Source organism: Rattus rattus, chromosome 1 (genome assembly GCF_011064425.1).
Source record: "Rattus rattus isolate New Zealand chromosome 1, Rrattus_CSIRO_v1, whole genome shotgun sequence".
NCBI lineage: Eukaryota > Metazoa > Chordata > Mammalia > Rodentia > Muridae > Rattus > Rattus rattus.
In genome coordinates this window covers 68,696,536-68,721,541 of record NC_046154.1, presented here as the reverse complement: position 1 = coordinate 68,721,541, position 25,006 = coordinate 68,696,536, and the positions used below count along the sequence as shown (strand labels likewise).

The following is a 25,006-nucleotide window of genomic DNA, read 5'->3' as shown; positions in this document are numbered from 1 at the left end:
TTGGCCTTTTTTTTTTTTTCTTTTGAAAATAGAAGATTAGATGCTGTTACAGTAGTAATAACTCGTATCACTCCATTCCAGTATTCCAGTCAAGCTGTAGGGACTTCTCTTCATCTTAAGTAGTTAAGTTGTACTAGACCAGAAAAAAAAAAGTTGATGGATTTCCCTAAGGTGAAACAAGCTTAAGGGATATTGAAATCAAGGCAGAGAAATGTTTTCCGTGCCCAATCAAGCGAGAAGGCAGGGCACAAAATGAGCAATGACTTATTCATGATCCAGATAAGCCTCCACCCCGCTTTTCAGCCACAGGGAGGCCAGGCTCAAAGGGCAAGGGCAGTGCGCAGGCAGCGCCACTGCGGCTACCTGGAAGCTGGGTCACCTGAGTCTGGACTTCCCAAAGGCTGTGACCCATTTGCCAGGGCCACGAACGACTCCCATAGCTGAAGACTGCCCAGGCTTCTGACAGTAGAGGGACAGTCGCCCCCGCACAGTGTACGGGTTCCGCGGGCTCACCTGCCTCCCGCTTGCGCCCAGGGCGGGGCTTCCCGCGTCCCCTTTAAGAGGCCGCATCACCCGCCCTGACGTCAGGGTGTCTCTCCGCACAAGCCCGCGTTCCGCGCCGCGCCCCCGCGCCAGCAGCTCCGGCGGCCGCAGGACTAGCGGCGGCCAGGCGACCCCCGCCGCCTCTCCGCATCCGCAGCTACCGGCCGCGCGGCCTCTCGCATCCCATCATGTCGGTGGCAGGGCTGAAGAAGCAGTTCCACAAAGCCACTCAGGTAGGGCGCGTGCAGGTGCGCCATAGGCGGCCCCGCAGACCGACAGACAGACGGCGTCCTCCTTTGCGCCCCCTGCCTGGCCTGATCTGGTCCCCGCGGGGCGCCGCGCCGTAGCCGGGCTCCGTGACCCAGCTTCCTGTCTCTGATCGGTCCTCGCTCCGCGACTCGGTTCCCTGGCCGCCGCATCCCTGCTTCCTCTTCCCACTCCGGGTTCCTGTGGTCCCTGCCACCCTTGCACCCAGTCCTCAGCTCGCTTCCTCTGGCATCACTGCTCTCTGTCCCCGCTGTCCCGGCTCTCCTACCCGTGTTCCCAGACTGTCGGTCCCCTCACCGCAGCTCTCAGGCTCTGCACGGAGGGTGCCGCGCAGGTGCCTGGAGGCGCGGCGGGAGATTATGTAAAGTCGCCTCGGTGCGGTGACCTTGCGGTGCGGTGTGCCCCACTGTCCTGGGATGTGCTGGCTGGAGCGGTGTTCGCGCTCGAGGCTGCGGAGGTGCCCGCGCTCTGCGCTTGCTCTAGGCTCTGCGCTCCCAGGCCTTCTCTGAACCCCTCCTTCCCAGGCCTCCCCAGGCTCCCAGCATGGGAGAATGTGGCTTCTCCAAGGAGCATGCATGCATTAACTTTTCCCTGGAGAACTCCTTGGTGAAGCTTATTTGAGGCCATGGTTTGACCAGTGGTCTGTGAGTCTTTAAAGTTTTCCCACGGGTTTTACTGCTAAAGCATAACTCAGTTGTTAAAAACTTGAAAATCACCGTCTGTGTACTAGATGTGCCAAATTGTCTGTGTGGGGTAAGTAAGCTGAGATTAAAATACATTTAATCCAGACCCTCATAATTTAAAGATCATTGGGCCCAACTCAATGATTTTACAAAGAGAAACTATCCAAACATACTTACGATGTGACCCACTTCTTACATAATGTGTGGAGCTACAGTCCTTTTATTCATTTGGACCAGGTTACATTTTAAGATATATTTAACAACGAAAGACTTTATTGATAAACTGTAATATACTTTTTGCATAATCTAGCTTTAAAGATCCTTATCCTAAGACAACCTTATTTGTGTGGCTTCTGTAATTTCTTTCTTTTTTTAAAAAAAAAAATTACTTTCATCTTTTTACAATCCAGCCCTCTCCTCCCTTCAGATTCGCCCTCCCGCAGTTCCTCATCCCAACCCCCTCCCCCCTCCTCTCCTAGAGGATGTCCCCACCCCCAGCAGGTCTCCCCATTCCCTGGGGCCTCTGGTCTCTTGAGGATTAGGCACATCCTCTGCTATATATGTCTCCTTACAGAATCCCACAGCCTCAGTACTCAAAAGGCGTAGGGAAAAGGTGAGGGCTGCATTCCTGAAGTTTGCTTAAATTAAGATGCAGGATGAAGTTCATCCCTGAGCGTCATCACCTCTGTCACCATAGATTCACCATCATCAAATTAGTTCTGCTGGGAACTCATTTAGGGAAACAGGAAAAAGTCATTTTAGGAAGTGCTTCTAACTACACATATACATTTGGTTTTCTTACCACTCTGAACCCAGATACAGGATCACCGAGCACTACCATTTTCTTCCTTTGCTGAAAACCCTTTTGTTTTAGAGGTGACACAATCTTATTCGTAGCTTAATGGAGCCTAGTTGTCTGTGATCTCCCGACTAGAAATCAAGTATATTGTTAACTTGATGCTGGCAAGTTTTACAGAACCAATCTATGCTACCAGTGAATGACCTAGGACTTCCCTGATGCCACCGACTTATTTATTTATTTAGGCCCTTGTCTCATTTGTAATCTAGATCAAAGGACTGTTCTAACAACATTCATTTAGGAGCCTTGGCTTTGCGGAAGGAAAGGCTAAGATTTGAATCCCTCTTCTGCTACCTCTGAAATTAATTAAGCAGGCTAGTTTTTCAATCCGTCCTCCCTAAAAACTAGTATTCATTTCTCAGGGATAAAGTAAGGATAAATGCATTTGTAGAGCATATATAGAAAACGCTTAGTAAGTGAGAGTTGTTAACGTTAAGGATAACTTCATTAGCATTAGTACCACCCCTTTGCACTGGTAATAATGAGACTGGAGGAAACAGCTGAAGCTAGGTTTAGACCTGTTAACACGCACGGTGACCATTTGACTCAGTTTCAGTTCATCTTGAGGGTGTATGCAGCTCTGAAAACAGGAAGGAATTGGGGCTGCTGTATGGAGGCCCTCTTTCCAGGTGTGGAGGAGTTCTACTGGGGATGAACTTGCTCCTTACAGCCCTGAATCCAGGTACAGGATCACTGAGCACTACCATGTTCTTCCTTTGCTGAGAACCCTTTTGTTTTAAAGGTGAAGCCAAACCAGTCTTATTCATAGCTTAATGGAGCATAGTCTTTAAAAGCTAAAGGCACTCTCCTGTGCATGGATGTGTATTTGAGGGTGTGTGAAGCCAGGGTCGGTGCTTGCCTGCTCTGAGCTCTGAGGAAATGGTCATGTCCTGCTTTTGCAGTCATTTCCCTGCATCTGATCTTAGCTGCATAGGAAGTTCGAGGCCTAGAATAGCTTCTGTGGAGGGCTGCCATGCTAGTCAGTGGAAGGTAACATTTGCCTTTTTGTGGAACTGGGCTCCCACAGAGGGGTGGGTGGGATTTTGTTAATCCAATACACCTTTAGTGTCAGTACCATTGGCTTAGGGTTCCTGATTAGAGTGTCCCTGTGGCTCTCATATTGGAATTAATTATTTCTCCCTTTCATTGGTAGTTGCTGTGTAATTAAATAATCTTTATCGTTATATCCCTGCCTTGAGAGTTTTATTTATATGGAGGTTCCATTTTATCATCAGTAATGTCAGTTTTTAAAAACTCATTTGGATTTGCAGCCGTGTGAGTAAAAAATAGCTTCAGTCCTGGGTAATATGCCGGCAAGCCCATAATTCTTATCCTGTGCCTCACGATCAAGTGTTTGATCTGGTATGTCTGAGGATTTTATAGTTGCGAAGAGACACCATGATCATGGCAGATCTTGTAAAGGAAAATGTTTAATTGGGGTTGGACTTAACAGCTCTGCAACTTAGTTCCTTAGCATCATGGTAGGAAGCATATGGTAGGTATGGCCACACAGGTAGCCGTAGTGCTAGAGAAAGAGCTGAGAGTTCTGCATGTGGAGTAGCAGGCATTGGGAAGAGACAATGAGCCACTAGGCCTGGCTTGAGCAAGCCTCTGAGCTTCAAAGCCCATCTCTAGTGACACACTTCCCCCAACAACCTACACCTACTCCAACAAGGCCACGCCCCCTAACCCCCATGAGCCTGTGGAGGCCATTTTCATTCAGACCACCGCATGGTGCATACATGGTGTCTGTTCCTTCATTAAACTGTATGGCAGTGTAGGAAAATCTTTTTACAGGACCAACTGCTTTAGCTAAGCACACTACTAGTTTGCTAGAATTTATGAAGCGACGTACCGAAAACTGAGGGAGTTGAAGAACAGAAACGTACTGGATCCTTGTGAGAGAAAGGTGGCTGAGGTCTGAGGTCACTGCAACAGGAAGGCCCTGGTCTCCGACAGCACCAGGCAAGGGCTGCTTCAAGCCTCATTGTGACTTCCGCGGGCCTTTCTTGGCAATCTGGTTCATCTTAACTTGCAGATGCAGCACCTTGCTCTTGTCCTCATGTTTATACAGTGTTATTGTTTGCCTGTATTCGTGCTCTACCTTCAATTTTACAAGGTACCAGCCATGTTGGATTAGGAGCACATCTACTCCACCATGACAGCATTGGCAGTGTTGCTGTTTTCATGTAAGGTCAAACTCTGAATTAATGGAGCTGGAATTTCAACATAGACATTTTTTTTTTTTTTGGAGGATACACTTTAAATAATAGCCTGTTTTGAATAAGAGGATTTGCTGTATTCTTAATATTGTTGCCCCAACATTTAGAGGGACAATTCTGTCTCAAGTAATGCGTAATTTTCTTTTGCATGGGACGGGATATACTTTCTTGTCTTTAATCGGTTTGCTAGAATTAATAGGATACTACTGTAGGCTGTTTTGTCCCCACTTCAAATTCATGTGTTGAAAATAAGATAGTATTTGGTAGAAGGTGATTCGGAAGGTGATTAAGTCTGAGGGCTCCACCCTCATGCATGGAATTATTCCTGCTCCTCTAGGTTGGAGAGAGCTTATTCTAACCTGCCACACTGAGGGGGTAGCAACAAGATGTCATCTTCAAAACACAATGAGTCTCCATTAGACAAAAATGAACGGGTGTCCCGATCTTGAATTTTCTTAGATGCACAAGCTGTGAGAAAGCAGTAGCTGTTATGTGGGAGTTACTGGCCTTTGGTACTCTCTTACCTTACCCTATTTTCTGCTGCTCTAACAATACCAGAGATCGAGGAATTTAGAAAGAAGCTTATTTTGGCTTATGATTCTGCAGGATTGGAAATCCAAGATTATGTGGCTGCATCTGCTGAGGCCTTGTGGTGCTTAACTCATGCTGGAAATCGGGAGGGCAAGTGGGTATATTAACAGGCAAAGTAGAAAGGCAGCCTCTGCTTTTAACAGCTGTCTCTCCCAGGGACACCTCAGGTTTCTCGAGAGGGAGCATGAATTCACAAAAGAAAGGCATGAAGCCACTTGTGAGGACCATTCCTGTGACCCACTTTCTTCTCCCAAGTCCCACCTTTCAGTGCTGCTTTGTTGAGGTCCCAGCATGTGAGACTGAGACAGTCTGGTGGTGCCTGTTACCGCACTAGGATTTTCCCCCTGGCAAAACTCGATGCCATCAGTGCTCTGGGCCCTTCTGCTTTAATCTATCCATTCGTGCGTTCATGTTATTTATCATGCAGTATCTTTTGTAAATCTGCCTGTGTGTTTGTTGATTTAGGAGACCTTTAACTTACTAAGATATTTAATTAAATGCTCAGTTATGACTTTACATATTAAAAATTTGCTTTCTTTACACGGTAGTCTCACTGCTGCTTTAAAGTCTTGGATTTGGCTTGTTGCTTGGCCCAGGCCTCCTATGCCTGTGTCCTTTTGGTGAATAGGGCCATAGGCTGCTATGGCCCTGTATGTTTTGTGAATTATATGCCAAATATTATCCACATTTTCCTGGTAGACAATGCTTGTTGGTTGACAGCTTCCTAAAGGCATTCTTTTATTTTTTTTTTACGATTTATTTATTTAATGTATGTGATGAGCATACTATTGCTGTCTTAAAGGTATTCTCAATCTCTGCCTTCCTCTACAAAATAAAAATGTAGGGTGAAAAATAGATTATGTTTGTAACTGGACGTGACAGTAACTGGACTTGCCAATTATTTGCCTGGCCCAAATGTAGCCTTCTCTGAAGGATATTTTGTAGCAGCCACAGTGAAAACATCTTCCAGGAGATGTCAGGATTGGGTGAAATAATGCTGGCACAGTGCTCTGCCTGTCTGAGGAAGAAGACCTGAACCAAGTTGGTTGTTGTCTTTTTCTTTCTTTCTTCTCTAAAGGTTGTTGATGAGCTCATACTCACCCAGACACTCCACAGCAGACACAGAATTTGTCTGTGGAACTGGTAACTAGATTGTTTCCCTCAAGGCTGTGACTCTCCTTGACTGAAGTTTGATACTGTTTTTGTTGTTGTTGTTGGGGGTGGGGTGGGGTGGAGCAGGACTCTTTCTTCACTAATGTACTCTGTTGACTTTTTGTTTTAATCTAGTCAGAGACATTTCTGAGCATCTTTCAAATTAATTACAGTATTATTACAGATAGCAAGACTTGATTTAAAAATATTCTGTCTTGGAGGCAGTTACTGTGTGACGCAAGGGGCAGAATAATTAGGGGAAGGGAAATTAGGTCTTATAGAGCAGAGAGCTTTGATTCAGGTGTAGTTGAGGAAGTGAAAAGAGACATAACTGGGTAATAACATACAGGTTCAGAACCATTGGGATGTTCAAAATGGCTACCTGGAGGGCTTAATTCTGCATTTAAGGATTGATGGGATTGTCAAATGACTGTGTGAATAAGAAGCCAATGGATCGATCGCCTTGACATCCCCCTCCCCCTTTCCCTTTTGTTCTTTTAACCATGCAGCCTTGTTCTATATTCTTTTAGATGTCCTGACAGGTGTGGCCATATGAGGCCTGGAGCATGGAGAAGACCTACATTTCCAAAGAATGCTCTTGTTCCCAGGATGTTTGCTTTAATGCTTGGGCTTCTGAAAGACCTCCTACAATATTTTTAGGCTTTATTTAAATTTCACTATGCAAAACAGGTAGAGATCTATATTCTTATAATGAAAACTGAACTTTCCCTAAAAATTTTAGTAAAGACAATTTTAGTGTACCAAGAAATACCTGAATATCCAGGTGCAATACGCGTGAACATACAGAGTACATCATGCTCTACCCTCACTTGCTTTTCTTCCTTTTCTTTTCTTTCTCTCTCTTTCTCTTTCTCTCTTTCTCTCTTTCTCTCTTTCTTTCTTTCTTTCTTTCTTTCTTTCTTTCTTTCTCTTTCTTTCATTCTTTCTTTCTAGTGATTGATGTTTAAAATTTATTTATTTATTCACTTTATATCCCAATATCAGCTCCCCCCTTCCCCTCCCAGTACCTCCTCACATAGATCTCCTCCCTCCCCCATTTCCCCTTCCCCTTATCTTCTGAGAAGGAGGAGCCCCATCCTGGGTATCACCCCCACCCCAGCACATCCAATCAAGGTAGGACCAGGTGCATCCTCTCCTACTGAGGCCAAACAAGGCAGCCCAGTAGAGAGAGCAGGGGAGAGAGAGCAGAAATCAGTGGAGGGTGGAGAGTTAGGTGTTTGTGGGAGCATCTCTAGGACATACCATACTTTTCATTATACAAGGTGTGGCAGCAGGGACAGGAAGTTGAGGGCTGACATCTTCAACCCAGTGCAAAGCAGAAAAAGCAAATTGAAAGTATTGTGAGGCTTTTCATATCAAAGCTGGCCCTGAGCGATAACTTCCCAGCAAGGCTGCATCACCCAAACCTCCCCAAACAGCACCACCACCTGGAATCCAAGTGTTCAAACACCTTAGCCTGGGGGGGTGGAGGGGTGGAGCATGGCCAATCAAACCACCACAGGCAATAACATTGCTTTCACAACTTGGCTAGGGGACTTGGGGAGTGATTCAGACAGTAACTGCTTGAGTGATATAAGCCTGAGTGCCTGAGTTTGGTCCCCAGCATGCACAGGGGCAAAAGGCACTACATGTAATGCCAATGCTGGGAAAACAGATACAAACAGATCACTAGGACCTGCTGGCTAATTTATAGTTAGCAAGAGTGCCAGACCATGTCTCAATGAGAGGCCAAGGTGGTTGGCCCCTGAGGAATGACATTTGAAGTGTCCTCTGGCTTACATACCACACACCACACACACACACACACACACACACACACACACACACACACACACACACACACCCCACAACACAAACACTGAGCGAGAGAGGGAGAGAGGGAGAGAGCGAGAGAGCGAGCGTGCTTGGTGGATCTCTGAACTCTTTTCTTCTCTGTTCTATGAGTTGTTTACCATCATAGAATGCTCTCTCTAGGCCTGATTTTCAGCCAGTGTATGGTTGTATAATGCAAACGTTACTGAGCTTATTGTATTAATCTAGATGCCTCGATTAAGCCAGTGGGTCTTTGTTGATCAGATCTCCTTTCCTCGCTTTCTATTATTTGCTTTAGGGACCCAGGGTGATTCTGCATGAAGTCCGCTGTCTTTATCACAGAATTTACAAGGTTGTCAAAGGAAATGTTTGGAAAGCATGTGAACTCTTTGTATGCCAGAGATTTATGTGAGCTCTCTTCCCTTGAAACAGTCCTCTCCCTTTCCTGTGCTACAGCCCTCAGTAAGAGAAGATGTCACTCCAGATACGGTTACTTTATAGAAGAAAAGGAAGTTTACATGGTTGTAGGAGCTCTTTAAACACAGGCCATTGTTAGCTCTGTGCTAACAGTGGTGCTGGAAGGTGCTGTGCAGTATGCTGGGCGAGAAAGACATCAATGGGAAAAGGCATGAATGGTCTTACCCAGTGCGGAACCACACGATCTACCTAAGGTGTGCCACTGCTGCAGCCATGGCACAACTGCAATGGTGTAACCAACTGCCTTCTCATTAGGCAGGAGGCCTGTCTCAACAGATGGCAATGCCATACCTATAATCCTGGCTAAAAGCCCACGGCTGCAAAGGTCCTTGGTCCTAGAGTAGAACCTACCATTGTTGATTTACCCAGTGGTTGTGATATCAGATTGTCTTCTAGATGTATATGATTTTACTCATAGACTGGGTCAGATAAACTTCTTTTTGTAGTGGGCACAAGTCAATGCCAAGCCTTATAAGTAGTCCAATTGCTGAGAAGAGACCAACTGCTCAGATATCAACAGGAGACTTTATTGTATCATTTCCCAGCCCCAGTTCCCAAGGCTTAGGGAACACGGTACAGGAGGAAGCTGCAAGACTCTCAGATCTGGAGGTTGGGGAAGAGTGCTGTCTTCTGGACATGGCGAAGGCATGGCCCTTGCAAACTTTCAGTTGCTCTGGCTACTTGTACATGATCTAACTAAGCCAAGGCAGAAATTCCATTATAGATTGGGGAGATGGTCTTCAGGTGATACCCCTTGTCTAGGAATTATTGACAGTTGATAGATACTAGGGGATCATTCTTCTTTGAGGGTATGTCCTGGTAGACTTCCCATGTTCCAGTGGATGGCTATAGACACATTCACACATGGGAAAATCTAACTGGACTCTAAAAGAAAAATGGAAACAGTCATGAAACCAAAAGGCAGAAGTGAGTGCTGGGAGGATATTGGGGAGGAAGACAGGTGGAAAACGAGGAACACAAGAGGCATAGAACTGTAGTTCATTATATACAAATACATAGTTCCCAGGGAATACACAAAAGGCAGGGGTTGTCTCTTGTTGATAACAGAAGTCAGGAATATAGGCAAGTCACAAAACTTAGCGTGTGATCAGGGCTGGCTTTGCATTAAAGGTTAGGAGTCGGGGAGAGAGGCCATGGCAGATAGCTTGCAGACAGCCCAGGGGGCAGAGAACAGCTCTTTGATGATGCCAGCAAGGGAAGTTGGGACCAAGTACGGTTTTTAAAAACAAACAAACCAACTAACCTGGGTTCCACCAAGAGCCTACATGGAAAAGGATGCGTCCCCAGAGCTAACAGACTTGGCAACATCTTGCTTGACTCCTGAACACAGAGCCTAGTTAAGCCAGCCTAGACTTCCGACTTGTGGAATTGTAACTTAATAAATGAGTATTCTTTTAGTCTGATATGTTTGTGTAAGTTTGTTATATAACACCAGAAAACTAATGATAGCTACTTCCATATATGTTCCATTAGGTGGAACTTTCAACATGACCCCTGAATGGTTCTAACAGCAAAGAAAAAAGCCAAGAGAAGCTGGTGTGCTCAGAATGGAGCAGGGTTTTGGTTAAAAAGCCAGACGTTTGCTATGTATGGTATTACACACTTGTAATTGGAGCACCTTGGAGGCTGAGGCAGGAACATCTCCAGTTCCAATAGACCGGGCAACACGGAGTCCCTGGCTCAAGATAAACACACGCACATCCCGAATAAAAAGTCTAAGAATATAAAAAGCTGTTTGAGCATTACAAAAAGAAGAGCTATGATTTTTTCCTCTTATTGTGCATAACATTAATTTACACATGGAATTGTAAGTGTCTCTATATACATGCAGCATGCCCATATACACATGTATGAAATTTATGTAGTTTGAAAATTCAGTATTTTCTTATTGTATGTTTTTCTTTTCAGAAGATATTGTTATTTACCTTTTTCCCCTTACCATGTTTTTTTTTCCTCCCCCCCCTTTTTTTTTCTTTTTTTCGGAACTGGGGACCGAACCCAGGGCCTTGCGCTTGCTAGGCAAGCGCTCTACCACTGAGCTAAATCCCCAACCCTTCCCCTTACCATGTTTTTGTTTCACATTTCCATGGTTTTCTCTGGTTGAAGCTCAAGGTGATTCTGTGCTTCCCTGATCATTTGTAAGCGGTGGCATTTTTAAACGCTTTACAAGCATCCCTTCGTTGAGTGGGCTGATAATACAGTGGCAGCTTTATTAACTTTAGAATGAGGTTTCTTTGAACAATAAAACTTTGTAATTGTTAGTCTCCAAGAGTGAGTTAGAATTTCTGCTGGTGAGAACAGGGTGGTCAGTCACTCATCCAGTCTCTGCTCTTCTGCTTGTGGGAGACTGATGTTCACATGCACAGTGAAATGATTCTGCTTCCAGCAAATAGCAAAGTTGTGTGGAAGTTTGATGTTGTTCGTGGAATTCCTATTGAAGACTAACGTCATGTAGCACACTTTGGGCATGGATAGCAAGTCACGTAAGCAGCAGGGCTGACTGCAGGAGTGGACTCTACTATGTGGCGTCTGTTGGATGTTAGCCCCGGGCCTTTGGGGATGATGCGTGGATCTAAGTTTATTTGGTTTTGGGGGCAGTCAGTATACAGTATGTCAGGCATAATTCAGAAAGGCTGAGGTCCTGCGTCCTGTGCTGACCTGTGCTGAAATGGTCTGCTACCAGAGGATTTACTGTTGATAGGGGATTCTGGGCAGGAAGAAAGTAAATTTAAGTGCTGTCTGCTGACTTCTCTTTTTGTCTTTCTGTGAGACATAAGGATACCAATATGTCTATTTCTTCTTAACACTCTGTATTCAGGGAACGAGAACCTTCACAATGAGACAGATTGTAGGTACTATGGTGGAAACTCCCTTAACTGTTTGAAGCGCTTTCCCAAGTGCTTCCTTCCATGGCAAGATTAGAGTGAGCCAACCCCTGGCCTTCTAGTAAGGGATGAGGATCTACCAGCTGCTTACAACTAGTTGCAAGGGTAAAGATGAAGCAGTAACTGAAGCCCACGGCACTAAACTGACGGCCATAGTTGAGTTAGTTATTCCCTCTTGCTCAGAGATCAGGCTTCACTGAGGTCTAACCTGCTAACCCAAATACATCAAGGTTAAGTATTTCCTCCTTGGTTGGTCCAAAGGGATGGGTGGCGTATTGCTTTTGAGAGGAGAAATTTTGCACATTCTCAACAAAATCTAAGAGTGACAAGGGCCCTGGGGACGCTATGCTTCCTCCTTTCCCACTGTGACCTACTTACTCTGTACCTTGTGGCTTTCTTGTACTCTATCAGATGTGTAACTTTCTGCCGAGTTCTCTTCATCTCTACCCCAATATGTATTACCTTTATGCCGATGCTCAGGGCACTTTCTCTCTAACCCCAGTATTTAGTCTGTGAGTTCCCTTCTGAGCCTATTTTAAAGTTCTCTTTAAGGAGACCAAGAAGAATTAAAGGGGTTTCTCTGCCTTATTACCTCATGCCAGTGTCCAGTAGATGGTTCAATGATTGAATAACTAACCTAGGCAGACCGCCCTGTATCAATTGACCTCAGGGGAATTCAGCTTTCATCCTCCTTGTGGGTCCACAGAGCTCACTGAGGTGGCCCTAGCCCTCTCCTTTCTGTTGAGGATACACCCGTGGACAGAGGCTCACTTATAATTTTTAAGCTGTTAGCTATGTAATTGCCCACGTGGCTACATGTGTGAGTAAGGGAGGCCTGTAACCCCCAACCCTTCACTGAGAATACTGAGAACCATTTATACGCTAGTGAAATATTTCTGGAGATTCATCAGTACCAACACGAAGTGTTTGCTTAGGCAAGTTAACATCCTGGTATCCTGAGATCCCATTCTCTTCCTGTGCCTCTAAGAGGCATTAAATATTAGCGTTTTCTACCAAATGTTATAAAACTTGTATTTATGACATGGAATTAAAATCTGTTTATCTCCCCCACCTTGTAAAACTTTTATGCAAACATTTTACTCATCACCAACTGGTAGAACCCTTGTCTACAAGAAAGTGCTCCTGACCCTTCCCTCCGTTTCCTTCCTGCCAACTTGTGAAACTAACCAATCACAAGAGAGTATAATCTCAGAAAAGACAACTGTCGCCTGTGTTAGAACAAAACCCCAGGGTACTTGCTAGCCCCCGTGTTTGGTCTTCTGAGCACACCCTCCTGAGGAAGGTAAAGTTTTGCCTTGTTGAGACACCTCACTGGAGCGGTGGTCTCTTTCTTTGTGACCCCTACTGTATTGCTACCATACCTAACCTTACACTTGAGTTCTATCCCTTGGTTCAATTAATTTGAACTAATACATGATTTTCCATGAAACTCTTAGATAATTTTCATCATTAACTACCCTACAAGAATGATGTGTGTTCAGCAGGAAACATTAGAGCGCCTATGTCAATCATTGCTCCAAACTGGATGGCTGTGCTCTGATTCTGGTTTTCAGGGGCACAGTGAGATATGTGGCTATCATGTGATGAGAGTTACTCTTTCTAACATCTAGATTCTTCTTGTCTAGTGACACCATGTCTGGTGCTTGCTGCTATATTCGAGTGGTCTCTTGGATGCCGTAGTCTTTCTGTATGGTGGAATAATTTGCCTGTTTTCCAAACCTGTCATTTGTTTTGATGAATGCTGTTGCGCAGTGAGCAGATAGACGGACATTGTTTTAGTTCTACACTATTGACTGTATTGGTCAGGATTCTTCAGCTTGGTTCTCTTGGATGTAGATATAAGAAGGGCCTTGCCATGGGCAGTGGCTGATGAAACTGCAAAGGCCAAGAAATCTCACACTGTGCTCTGGGTAGTGAACAGGAGACTAGGGAAACGAGTTTGTAGTTCAGTCTGAATAGAGACCGGAGAACCATGGTAGCTGAGGGTGTAACTTATAGCCCACGGCAGAAAACTAAACTTCGGACATTTTAAGCTCTGGAATCGAGACTCCTGAATCTGCAGTTCTGGAGTCTGAAGGCAGAGGAAGGTGGACGCTCAGGTGCTAGGAGGGGGTAAGTTCTTCTTCCTCTGTCCAGTTCTTCTATACAGGTCCCTATGGGATTATTAGATGGATGTAGTTCAGTCTGATTAACATGCTAATGTATTCCAGAAAACTCCCTTGTAGACACATCGAGAAGTGTGTAATCTTTTATCAGCTGAGCTTATGGTGATTAGACATATAAAATAGCCATTACTCTGACTTAGCTCATACATGAATCATTTTGTCATTAATTTGTTTGTTGTTTGTTTATTGTGGGAGTATGAGGGATTTCTGAATGTTACCCAAGCTACCTTGGGACTCATAGTTCTTCCAAGTAGTGAGAATTACTGGAGCATGTCAGTGAACCCAGCTATCATTTTCATGAAAGAAAAAATGTAATTTACCAAAAATAATACTATACACTAGTACACTCTTTCTTGAGTAAGTATGTGCACTTGAGGTTTATTCTGCCTTTGTTAAACAAGGTGGGCAAAAGGATATGCTAGCAATATCCTGAGACTTTCGAGAAGTAAAAAACAGAGAGGGAACTGAAGCCATGCATCTCTCCTGAGGGACTGAGTGGTATTGGGGACTAGGTATTATGCAGTATATATTTGGCCTTTGTCCCAGTTTTCTGGCAAAAAGCTGTTTAAAACCCTTGGGAATTTCTTCAGATTTAGTCCTTTCTCTGCTAACGATGTGACTGGTGACTGGGGCCCTTTCCAGCTTCAGGATACAGATGGTTCGAGATGTAGAGGTAATTTGAAGGTTGAGAATTTAAGCCCCACCCTAAGGGCTTGAGAGGGGAGAGGGCTCAGGGTTAAGTTGATGATTAGTGGCCAAGGAGTTAGTCAGCCACACCTACTTTAAAGAAGCCTTCAAAAAGTCTAGCATCACATCCTGTGAGAGGATGCCTGAAGCTCCGCCAGTGGAACTTGCTGGGTGCTGAGCCTGGAGAGAGCCATGGCCCTGGCCCTTCTCCCTCAGTTCACTGTGTGCCCCCTTCGGTCTGCCTGTTCACCTGTAGCCTTGGTATTATTCTTTGAAGTGAAAAATTGTAAGTAAAGCATTTTCCAGGTTTTTGTGAGACAGTTTACCAAATTCCTGGAATCCAGGCAAAGGACAGTGACCACAATGGATTCTTTACTTGAGATCTTCCTGTTACTGAAAATAGATTTTCCCCCTCTCACACAAGATATCAGTTTCTTCGATCTTTACTTTTCCCAGTTCCTCCCTACGTTCCCTTCTATCCAGATCCACCTCCTTTCTGCCTCATTAAAAAAACATTGAAAAGATAAGATAAAAATAAAAACTAACACATTATAATTGGACAAAACAAACAGAAGAAAAAGAGCCCAAGAGAGGGCACAAGAAGCAGAGACTCCTTTATTTATACAGTCAGGAATCCAATAAAAACTGGAAGCCATAACGTGCCTATAGGTTAAAAGAGAGAAAGCAAAATCTTGACATGGCCTATGAGACCAGGGACCTCCAAGAGTGCCATTGATTTAATTTTCTTTTTTGATCATTCCTGCTGGGCTTGAAGCCTATGTTTAAGAGTAGTTTGATCATACAGTGAGACTCCCACTGGAGGAAACACAATTTTTATTTGCAAGTGCTTATCAATTGGAGATTGCTTCAGGGTTAGGGGTGAGGTCATGTGCCCACTTCTCTTGTCAGGACTGGCACACATCCGTGCAAGCCTCACGCCTGCTGCCTCGGTCTCTGAGGGTTCATGTGTGCCTCTTGCTGGTTTAGGGGCCCTTATTTCTTGGTCCTCTGTCCCCTCTGGCTCTTACACTTTTTCCACTTCTTTGTACCCTAAGCCCTGCGGGGAGGGATGCGATGGAGACATCCCATTAGGACTGAGTGTTCCAAGGACTTCATGTCCAATCTCTGAAGAATGTCTGGCTGTGGGTTCTGCACTTGTTCCAATCTACTGCAGAAGAAATCTTCCCCAATGGTGGCTGATCAAGGCGTTGATCTATGACGTACCTTCTATAGGAAGATCTATCTGTCCCTCCTAGTCCCTTGCTCTACGCCTAACCTTTGTGGTTCTATGGACTGCAGCTTAGTTATTCTTGACGTAACAGCTACTATCCATACAAGCGAATACAAACCATATTTGTCTTCCTGTGCCTGGGTTACCTTACTCAGGATGACTTATTTACGTATTATTTTAGTTGCATTCATTTGCCTCTTGATTTCATGACTTCACTTTTTATCTTGCTGAGTGACAGTATTTGTGTAAATGTCCAACAGTTGCTTAATTTGTTCTGTTGAGGGACGTGTAGGTTATTTCCGGTTTCTGGCTATTATGAATGAACATCAATGAACATGGTTGAACAAGTGCCTCTGTGACAGGATGAGGTGACGTTTGGGTACATGTCCACCATTAGTATAACTGGATCTTGAGGTAGATTGATTCCTATCTTCCAGAGGAACCACCCTACTGATTTCCATAGTGGCTGGACAAGTTTCCGTTTCCACCAGCAATGGGGGAGTGCTCCCCGTGCTCCACATCCTTACCAGCATGAGCTGTCACTTGTGTTATTGATCTTAGCCATTCCGGTGGGCGTAAGATGAAATCTCAAAGTAGTGTCGATGTGCATTTCCCTGAGGACTAAGGATGTTGAACATTTCTTTAAAACTTTCTCAGCCATTCGAGTTTCCTCTTTTGAGAGTTTTCTGTCCAGATGTGTCCCTCATTTTATAATATGTTAGTTGCTGTATTACCATCTAGGTTTTGAGTTCTTTATATATTTTGAGTATTAGCTTTCTATCAGATATATATGTGGTAAACATCTTTTCCTATTCTGTAGGCTGTCACTTTGTCCAAATGACAATGACTTTTGCTGTGCAGAAGCTTGTGAGTTTCAATAGTTCCCATCTGTTAATTGTTGATCTTAGTCCTTGTACTAATGGTGTTTTGTACACAGAGTAGTTTTCTGTGCCAGCGAGTTCAGGTTATTTCCCCCTTTCTGTGAGCATCAGTGTATCTGGTTTTATGTTGAGGTCTTTGATCCAGTTGGAGTTGAGTTTTGTGGAGGGTGATAAGTATGGATCTATTTGGATTCTTCCAAATGCAGTCACCAGTTTTGACCACCACCATTTGTAGAAGATGCTTTCTCCTCCTATTGTGTATTCCCAAAAATCAGGTGTCCATAGAGGTGTGGATTCATATCTGGGTCATCAGTTTGATTCCATTGATTGACATGTCTGTTTTTATGCCAATACCATGTATTTTTATTACTATTTCTCTGTAATAAAACTTGAAATCAGGGATGATGATGAATCCAGTTGTTCTTTTAATGTTCTGGATTTTTTTTTTAGTTATCCTGTTTTGTGTGTGTGTGTGTGTGTGTGTGTGTGTGTGTGTGTGTGTGTGTGTTTCTATCTGAAGCTGAAAATTGTCTTTCCAAGATCTGTGAAGAATTGGGTTGGACATTTGATGGGAATTGCATTGAATCTGTTGGTAGGATGGCCATTTTTGCTATATTAATCCTACCAATCCTTGAGCATGGGTGATCTTTCCATCTTCTGATATCTTCTTCAATTTCTTTCTTCAATGTTTAAAGTAGTTTCATCATGCAAACCTTTCACTTGCTTTGTTAGGATTACCTTGAGATGTTTAATATCATTTGAGGTGATTGTAAAAGGAGTTGTTCCCCTGATTTCTTTCTTAGTCCATTTGTCATCTGCTTATAGGAGGGCTACTGATTTATCTGGGTTCATTTTGTATCGAGCTATTTTTCTGAAAGTGTTTATTAGTGATAGGTGCTCCCAGGTGGAATTTGGGGGTCCCTTATGTATATTGTCATATCATCTGCAAATAAAGATCTTCGACTTCTTCCTAATTTGTATCTCCATGAGCTCCTTCAGTTGTCTTCTTGCTCTAGGTAACACTTCAAATACTATTTTAAATAAGTATGGAGAGAGTAGACAACTTTGTTTCTGAGTTATTTTTCCATCGAAGACAACTGGCTTATTGCTGGTTGGTTAGAAGCACAGGGTATAACCTGTGCAGGTGATTGGAATCTGATAGACAGGGGCGGCATGGAAGGATCCGATGGGTTTTTCAGTGAGTGCCAAAGTGCACTGGGTAAGAGGGTGAGATGTGTCTGATATAGAGACATGTGCAGGACAGGCTGCTGGCGGGAAGAACTCTCTCCATACTTCCCAAAACGAGGTCACAGAAAGTCTGTGTCTCGTGTAGTGAGAGTACAGGAAGGGAAAATCCTTGCTCTTTCTCTGTCCTTATAAGTGTCGCGCCCACCTCGACCGGCAAGGAAGACACGACACCGTTGGATCCTTCTCTAACAGCCTTTATTGCAGGAACACCTCATTGATGACACGGGGACCCCGAGGAACAAAGGCACTTGCCTTAATATACAAAAACAGACTGTGGCTGTAAATTTGTCCACTGGGGATTGGTGGAGTATGAAATACCTATTTAGCATGAATATCACCCTGGCCTTGTAGGTGCTGGGGGCATGCCAACACATGCGCTGTAGGTGTTTACCACAAACGACCACCGGATGTCGGCGCCATCTAGAGCCGCTCCGTACATATAAGGATACCATTCTGCTTTCACGTGTTCCTTACAACATTCCCCTCCCACAGCTTGAAGTTATAAATGCTCCACTGTCCTCTGACCCTCAGGGAGTTTTTCTATTTATATCAGTTATGAGATTTGATTATCTTTTATGAAAAGGAAGTCTCTTTGTTTAGAACAGTATGCACCATACGTTCATAAGAGAAGAGGGAGGTGAACATCAAGAGAAACCCTGAGGTTACCAGGAGGTATAGTGTAGGGACAGTAGGAACTCAGTGTAGAAGCTCGGGGCATGGGTCAGATTTCTTCCTAGTGTTCCCGTTCTGGATGCCTATGTGGCCTCAGCAGTCACCAGTGACTAAGGATAAGTGCTCCTCTCCTATGCATTCTCTCCCCATTCCTCAGCTCAGTAGCCACAGCAATATACTTTAATGGCATAGTTAGAGGTTTGCACCTTAGGCTTCCAGTCTTAACGCTAGCTGTTATTTAGAATCTAGCTGTTGTTTTTGTTTGTTTGCTTGTTTCTTCTGTGAGGATCCACTCAAGAATCTTTGTCATCTGCATGCTAGGCACTTGTTCTGCTACTGAGCCATATCTCCCCAACTCCAGCCCTGTAGAACGAATCTAAAGTTGTGCTTCTGCTTAAAACTGCTCAGTGGTTTTGTGGCTCCCAGCATCCAGCCTCTGTAAACCCTATTAAGGAGTGTGGAGGCACTGTTCGCTAGTCGTCTCATGTCCCCTAGCTCGCTATACATGTCTCACTATACTAAGGTTGCCGAGTCTTTGACATTTTGCCAAATAATGTTTGTTCTGCAAAACTGGTGTTCTTGATTTGCAGTCTTTCTTCTGTGCTCTTTCCTCTGGACATTTCCTTCTTGTGTTTGATGTTGTACTCCACTAATCACTATTTATTTTTAAAGATCTTACTTGATGTAATCTCAGGGAACTTATCCCTCCCACATTTAATGTGGGCCAAATGCCTGTTAGTATGCACTAGACATGGCCCACAGTGGCTCTTCAAGTAGATCGCTTGGCACATGTTTCCGAAATGACCACCTTTCTTGTTGGTCTCTGCCAGGAAGCTCATCTCTCACTTCTTCATTGTGTACCCAGCACCTGCCCCACAGTAGACATTCAACTGGTGTTGCTGAGTGGATCTCTGTTCCTTGCTTATTTTCTATAATATTTATAATTTAAAGTTGTGCAAAGGCTTATACTTTTGATTTTTATTTTTACTTGAGTATTATATGACTATAGCTTTTTACTTGGAGGTCAAACCCACATAAAGTTGTAAGTTTGTAACTTTAAAATAAGCTTTCTTAGTTGTAAAAATAGCTGATTACTAGGCAATGTTTAATCATCTTTACTACCCATAAAATCCCCATGAGGCTACAGCATTGTTAATTCCCTTTTTATAGGTTAAAAAAAAATGAAGTTCAGATAGGTTACGGTGCTCAAGATTGCATGGCTTCACTGGCAGAGTTGGGTTTTGAAACCAGACCTGCAAGATCTGTCCTGAGTCCTGTTGTGTAGTCTGGTGTCAAGGCAAGAAACTAATCAGTTAGAAAAGCCAATCCTTTTGGTATAAAAAGTGGACAAGTTTGGAAAGGCAGTAAGTGAGAGTACTGCAAGTGACCGAGGTTAACATGCAGAGGTCATGGGAACCACACACTGTTGTCATTGTTTAGATGGGCAGAGATGGGAAGGATGTGAGTTTGGAACAGTGAGCCAGCAAGACCGTGTGAATGTGGGTCTCCCTTCCTGGGGTGGGAGTTGAGATGGAGTGATGCTTATGTAGATCAGGTGGGTCTCAAACTGTCAGTCATCCTGTTTCTGCCTCCAGAGTATGGGCGTTCCCACAGGAGGGATAGCTTCCTGTTGGTAACAGTACAGATCGTTCACCCTGACATATCAGTGGCTTCCTGTAGTTCTGGTTTAGAATTTATCCACAAAAAAATCAGCATGTAAACCTACCAGACCAGGAATGAGATTATTCCCTTTAGTAGTAACCATGAAAATAGAAACAGCCTAAATGTCAAACACAGAGCTGAATTCTAGTGCGTCTCTGATTTAAAAGAAGTCAATAGCTGTTTTATCCACAGAGTAATAGTTGTAGGTATAAGGAAGTGTTCATGATAATCGCAAGCTAAGCCCCACAAAATATGTGATATTAATAACCTGATATTATAATGAGAATAGCTCAAATACATGGGTAATTTATGTGCTAGGTTCCAGTGCTTGAATAATTGTATTTCATATGAACTAAATGAGTCATTTAAATATTGATCATTTCTAGACAGTGGGATTTCAGACAAGCAGGTTGTGTTTTCTGCTTTTATGCCTTTCTTTGGTAATTTGGTATTAGGTCTTGTCACTGGATCTCCTTTCCATTACATCATTCCTACCCCTGCTTTGCCACGTTGAGTTGAAGACAAAGACTAGGAAGGAAAATGTTAGCAGGAACTAAGAGCAAACTCAGTTTCTAGGAAACTTTTCTCCTTTGGCATTTAACTCAAGAGCGCTTTCTTGCCTTGTCCTCTGTTGGGTCCAGGATTGAATTGTGCTGCTGGAGTTGCTTCTGAATGTGTGGCCACTTTCTCCCTGTCTCCAAGGAGAGGGGGAGGCATACTGTCAACAGGCAGCTGCCAGTAGCTTTTGTTTCTCTAAATGAAGATGTTTGTGTCCTTAGGAAATCTGTGTTGAGGATTGACAGCTCTATCTGCTGGGAAGAGGGGCAGCTGGGAAATGTGGCACAGGAGGATGTGCCCAGGGCTAGATGGGAGCTGCCCCTCCTCACCCTCCTGCCCTGTGACCAGGAGCTCCTGGTTTTGCAAGGAAAAATGAGGCAGAGTGAGTCACTCCATAAGCAGACCGAGGATGTTCCATGTGATGCTCTTTGCAGTAAGAGAACAGTGATGGGGACAGTGGGAGTGGAAGATGGGTGTGGTTTCAGTTTATGGCCAGAAAAGTGCAAAGTGTAGCAGCCATAACGGAAAAGTAATACCCTGCGACTGCATCATCTCAAGCAAAGTAGAACAGGAGAGAAAAGGCGGAGTAGCCTCAGAAGTGAAGGTCCTGTCTAGAGGGAACAAGTCTAACAAGATCACCTGAAGCCCCCAAGACGCCACATGCTGGGACAAGTGTGTCTGATGGAGTACGCACCTCTGGGTGGCCCTGGCACTCATGTCATCAAAGTCTGAGCCACATAATCTGTGAGTATACTTTACTTTTTTAACCTCCACAGAATCTCATTAAACTTGTTGACCAATCGTGCTTGCTTTTGCTGAACTGTTTTTAATGTTTTTATTTGATGCATACTTTTAAAATTTGGTTCATTTGACACGTCTAAGAAACCATCCAGCATGGAAGAGGGCCTAACAGTCTCCAACTCCTGGCTGAGGAACTGTTATTAGTAGCTAGACAGGAACAGTCAGTTTGCTTTAAGAGTGTGGTTCCCAATCGACTGTATGTCATGTATGTGCATACATAACATGTATGATCTATCTGTGTGGATTGCACACATGTGGAGGTCGTTTCTCTCCCTCCATCTTTATATGGATCCTGGGGCCGGAACTCAGGTCTTCATGCTTTGGTGTGGGCACCTGAACCCATGGGTTTTGAAGGAGGGCAGAAGTGGAAGGGTAGAGCACTGGCACCTGTAGATTCTGTGATGTGCTCCTGGGGTGGTTCCTTAAGCAGGGGGCTGTGCAGTACCGTCCACTCACAAGGGGAACTGCTGCTGCACTGAGGGTACTGTCTGGCACCGAGTTTTCCTGGGAGGCTGTTAAGGTATATCTTAATAAGCTGCTTTATAAGCGACTTTGATTTTAGAACTCCTCCAGCAAGATGGATTCCTGATAGTTTAGTCTCCTTTCTTGTGTGAAGTGCTGGGTTCATAGTCGCCCTGATCTGTGGTGGACATATGGACTAGAAAAAGAAAACCGGGGCTGGGGATTTAGCTCAGCGGTAGAGCGCTTACCTAGGAAGCGCAAGGTCCTGGGTTCGGTCCCCAGCTCCGAAAAAAAGAACCAAAAAAAAAAAGAAAAAGAAAACCAAGCGGCCCTACTGCGTGGGTGCCACTCCTTCACTTGGTCTGCACTGGGATCTCAGTAGTGGTTGTCTTCATTTTCTGCATCGCTGGATAGGTGCTTACGCTGCAGCTCCAAAGCACGTGAGGTGCTGCAATGGTTCCCCAGTCCGCTATGATGACACTCGCTTCCTGCCACTCACAGGCGGTGGCACACAGAGCATTGATCTGAGTCCCTCCCCTCCCACATCCCAGTTCCTCTGCTTTTTCTGCAGTCTTCTGAGCATAAATAGAATGTGGGGTAATGTAATTCACAGAGGCCGGATGGGTTTGGGAAGGATTGGAACAAGCTATATTAACCAAGTGTCTGTGTGTCAGGACTTTCTAGCGTCCGAATATGAAAATAGAAGTCTTGAAGCAGGGTGTAGTTACTCAGATTTGATTATTAAATCCTCCAGGCCCATCTGTTTCCTTCTGTTCTTCTCTCTTCATTTTCCTCCTTCATCTATCCTTTAAAACCCAATTTTAAAGATTTGCTTCACATTGCCTGCCTGTGTATCAGATAATGGTGTTTTTCTGCCCGAAGTCCTTAAAGCTTGAGGGACAGTGACACACACATGCACACACACACACACACACACACACACACACACACACACACATTTGTGTATAGAAATACAGAATTATTTATGCGGTATTGGGGGCTGGGTCCAGCCCTGTAGATGTTAGGCAAATCCCGCACTAATGAACTCTATCTAGTCCTGTTTCTGTTTCTTTACGTGGGAGCATTACTTGTATTTTGAAAATAGGTTTGGGAATTTTGCAAATGTTGCTTCCTTCTTCTTCTCTCCTTTTTTTCTTGGTGTGTGGGTGTGGGTGTGGGTGTGGGTGTGGGTGTGGGTGTGGGTGTGGGTGTGGGTGTGAGAGTTGTTCTAGGGATTAAACTCAGGTCCTTGTGCTGAGCACACACAGTACTTTTGAGCTAAAACTGCAGTTCTGTTTCTGAGACTTTTTGGAACACCTTCCTTGCTAAATAAATTATTATGTCAAATAATTCAGCCACCCTGATTTTACTCTCTAAGTAGTAAGAACTGTAACATGTCTGTCCAGATTTCTCCATCATTCATCAGTAAAGGAGAGTCAGGTTAACTTTGATGAGGCATGAGGAGTGACGTCATAGATGTAGTTAATTTACTGTTGTAGCTCCTGTCCACAGAGAAGGCATCTTGCTGCCAAACCATTAGGTGAGCAAACAGAGGGAGTGACTTGTCCACTTTCTACAAGAAGTGATAGCATCGTGAGCCACCGTAGACGTCCTGCACACACATTCCTTGTGTGGAGGCACGGGCTTTGCATGACTCTATGCTCATGTGTCTGGGAGGGGACAGGAGCAGCAGAGAGAGAGCACAGTGGATGTTGATGCCACTCACAGTGGTAAGGGCTGGAGGTTGCCTCTCCTTGGGCAGAAACTCGTGCTTGTATCATTAGGAAGAGTCTTATAGTGGGCAGTAGATTTACTTTAAGGAGTGTTATGAGTTTTGAGGACTAAGAATTCAGGGAAGCTTTACTCTGTGGCATTGTGGAAGGGAAGCTTTACAATGTTTCTTTACTTGATAATTTCTTGGGAGCACTAAAGTGAGGGGAAATTGGTTTGCCAATATGGCGGTGCAAAGGTCTTTAGTGTCAATGCTTGTGGTTTTGGTAGAATAGTGTTGTATATTCAGTGTACTTGGCCCATTCAGGAACTGCCTTTGAAAGCAGGGTTGGTGAACAGTACTTGAGACCCAGAATCCTCTTCTGGGGTGTGGGCTCAAGCTTCCTTGTTGACTGAGGGTCTAAGCCTTAGTCTTAATGGCTCATCTCCCTTAGCATTTATGCTGGGCTACCAGTCTGGTAGAATTTCCTTTTCTGACGCCAAATCCATACCTGTAAAATTCCCACACTTGCCACAAAGTCGGTTTCTGAACCAGTCAGTGCCTCTGCAGAGTTCACTCCTTACCACCCACACCAGCCCTGCCCTGTGCATCCTGTGGGCATCTCTCAGGTGAACAACTTCAGAATTTCCTGTCCTGCATGGCTCACCCGTGACCGCACCTAAACTGCCTTTGCCACTTCTGTGCTTGAAGTCTTTGAACACATTCTGACTTCAAGACCTAAAAATCCTAAACGGGGGCTCCTGTGGCTTTCTTTACTTGACATGTCCCCTATCTTCCTGTTACCATCCCCCAACCAAGGGCAAGTTTCTCCATGTCTGTGCTCCAGACATCTCATCTTGCAAGTAGTTGGCCGGAAATTCTTACTTGCCAGGCTGTACGCTATGTTCTGTGTGTGGAGATGTGAATACAATCTCCATCCCCTGCCATGGTGGAGCTGGCGAAGCAATGATTGACAAAGCCCAGCACCATGCAAATATGGAAGGAATTTGGTCACAAGAACAACAAAGAGATTTGCCAAGGACTCCCTGGAGGCCATCCCCAACACTGCTGTGGAGAAATTCTTAAAATGTAGGAAAGCTAAAGATTAAAGGGGATTTATGCATACCTGGGGAATTCTTACTAGCTAAAATTGTCACGGATATTGCCATGATACTTCTGCTCACGTTCAACTAAGAACAGAAGGCAGGCAGTTGATTGGAGAGGGTGATCTTGTGGGTAAAAATTACCGTTGTGCCTTACAATGCCAGGGTCCTAGAGCATCTCCAGCTTTGAGAGCTTCTGTTGAATGAGTAGAATTTAATGTGATTTTTTTTTTTTTTTTTTACCAAAGGTCCTAAGTAGTAGGTGGTCATG

General features: G+C 44.3%; 1 protein-coding gene across 1 annotated transcript in view; it reads left to right on the top strand.

Annotated features, from left to right (window-relative positions):
- The first annotated feature begins 232 nt into the window (after window positions 1–232).
- Window positions 233–25,006, top strand: part of Sh3gl2 (SH3 domain containing GRB2 like 2, endophilin A1) — a 174,548-nt gene continuing 149,774 nt past the window's right edge. Inside the window, exon 1 of the mRNA XM_032902267.1 lies at window positions 233–776. Within this exon, the coding sequence (XP_032758158.1) occupies window positions 732–776 (45 nt within the window). The 5' untranslated portion in view covers window positions 233–731. The remainder of the gene's footprint in view (window positions 777–25,006) is intronic.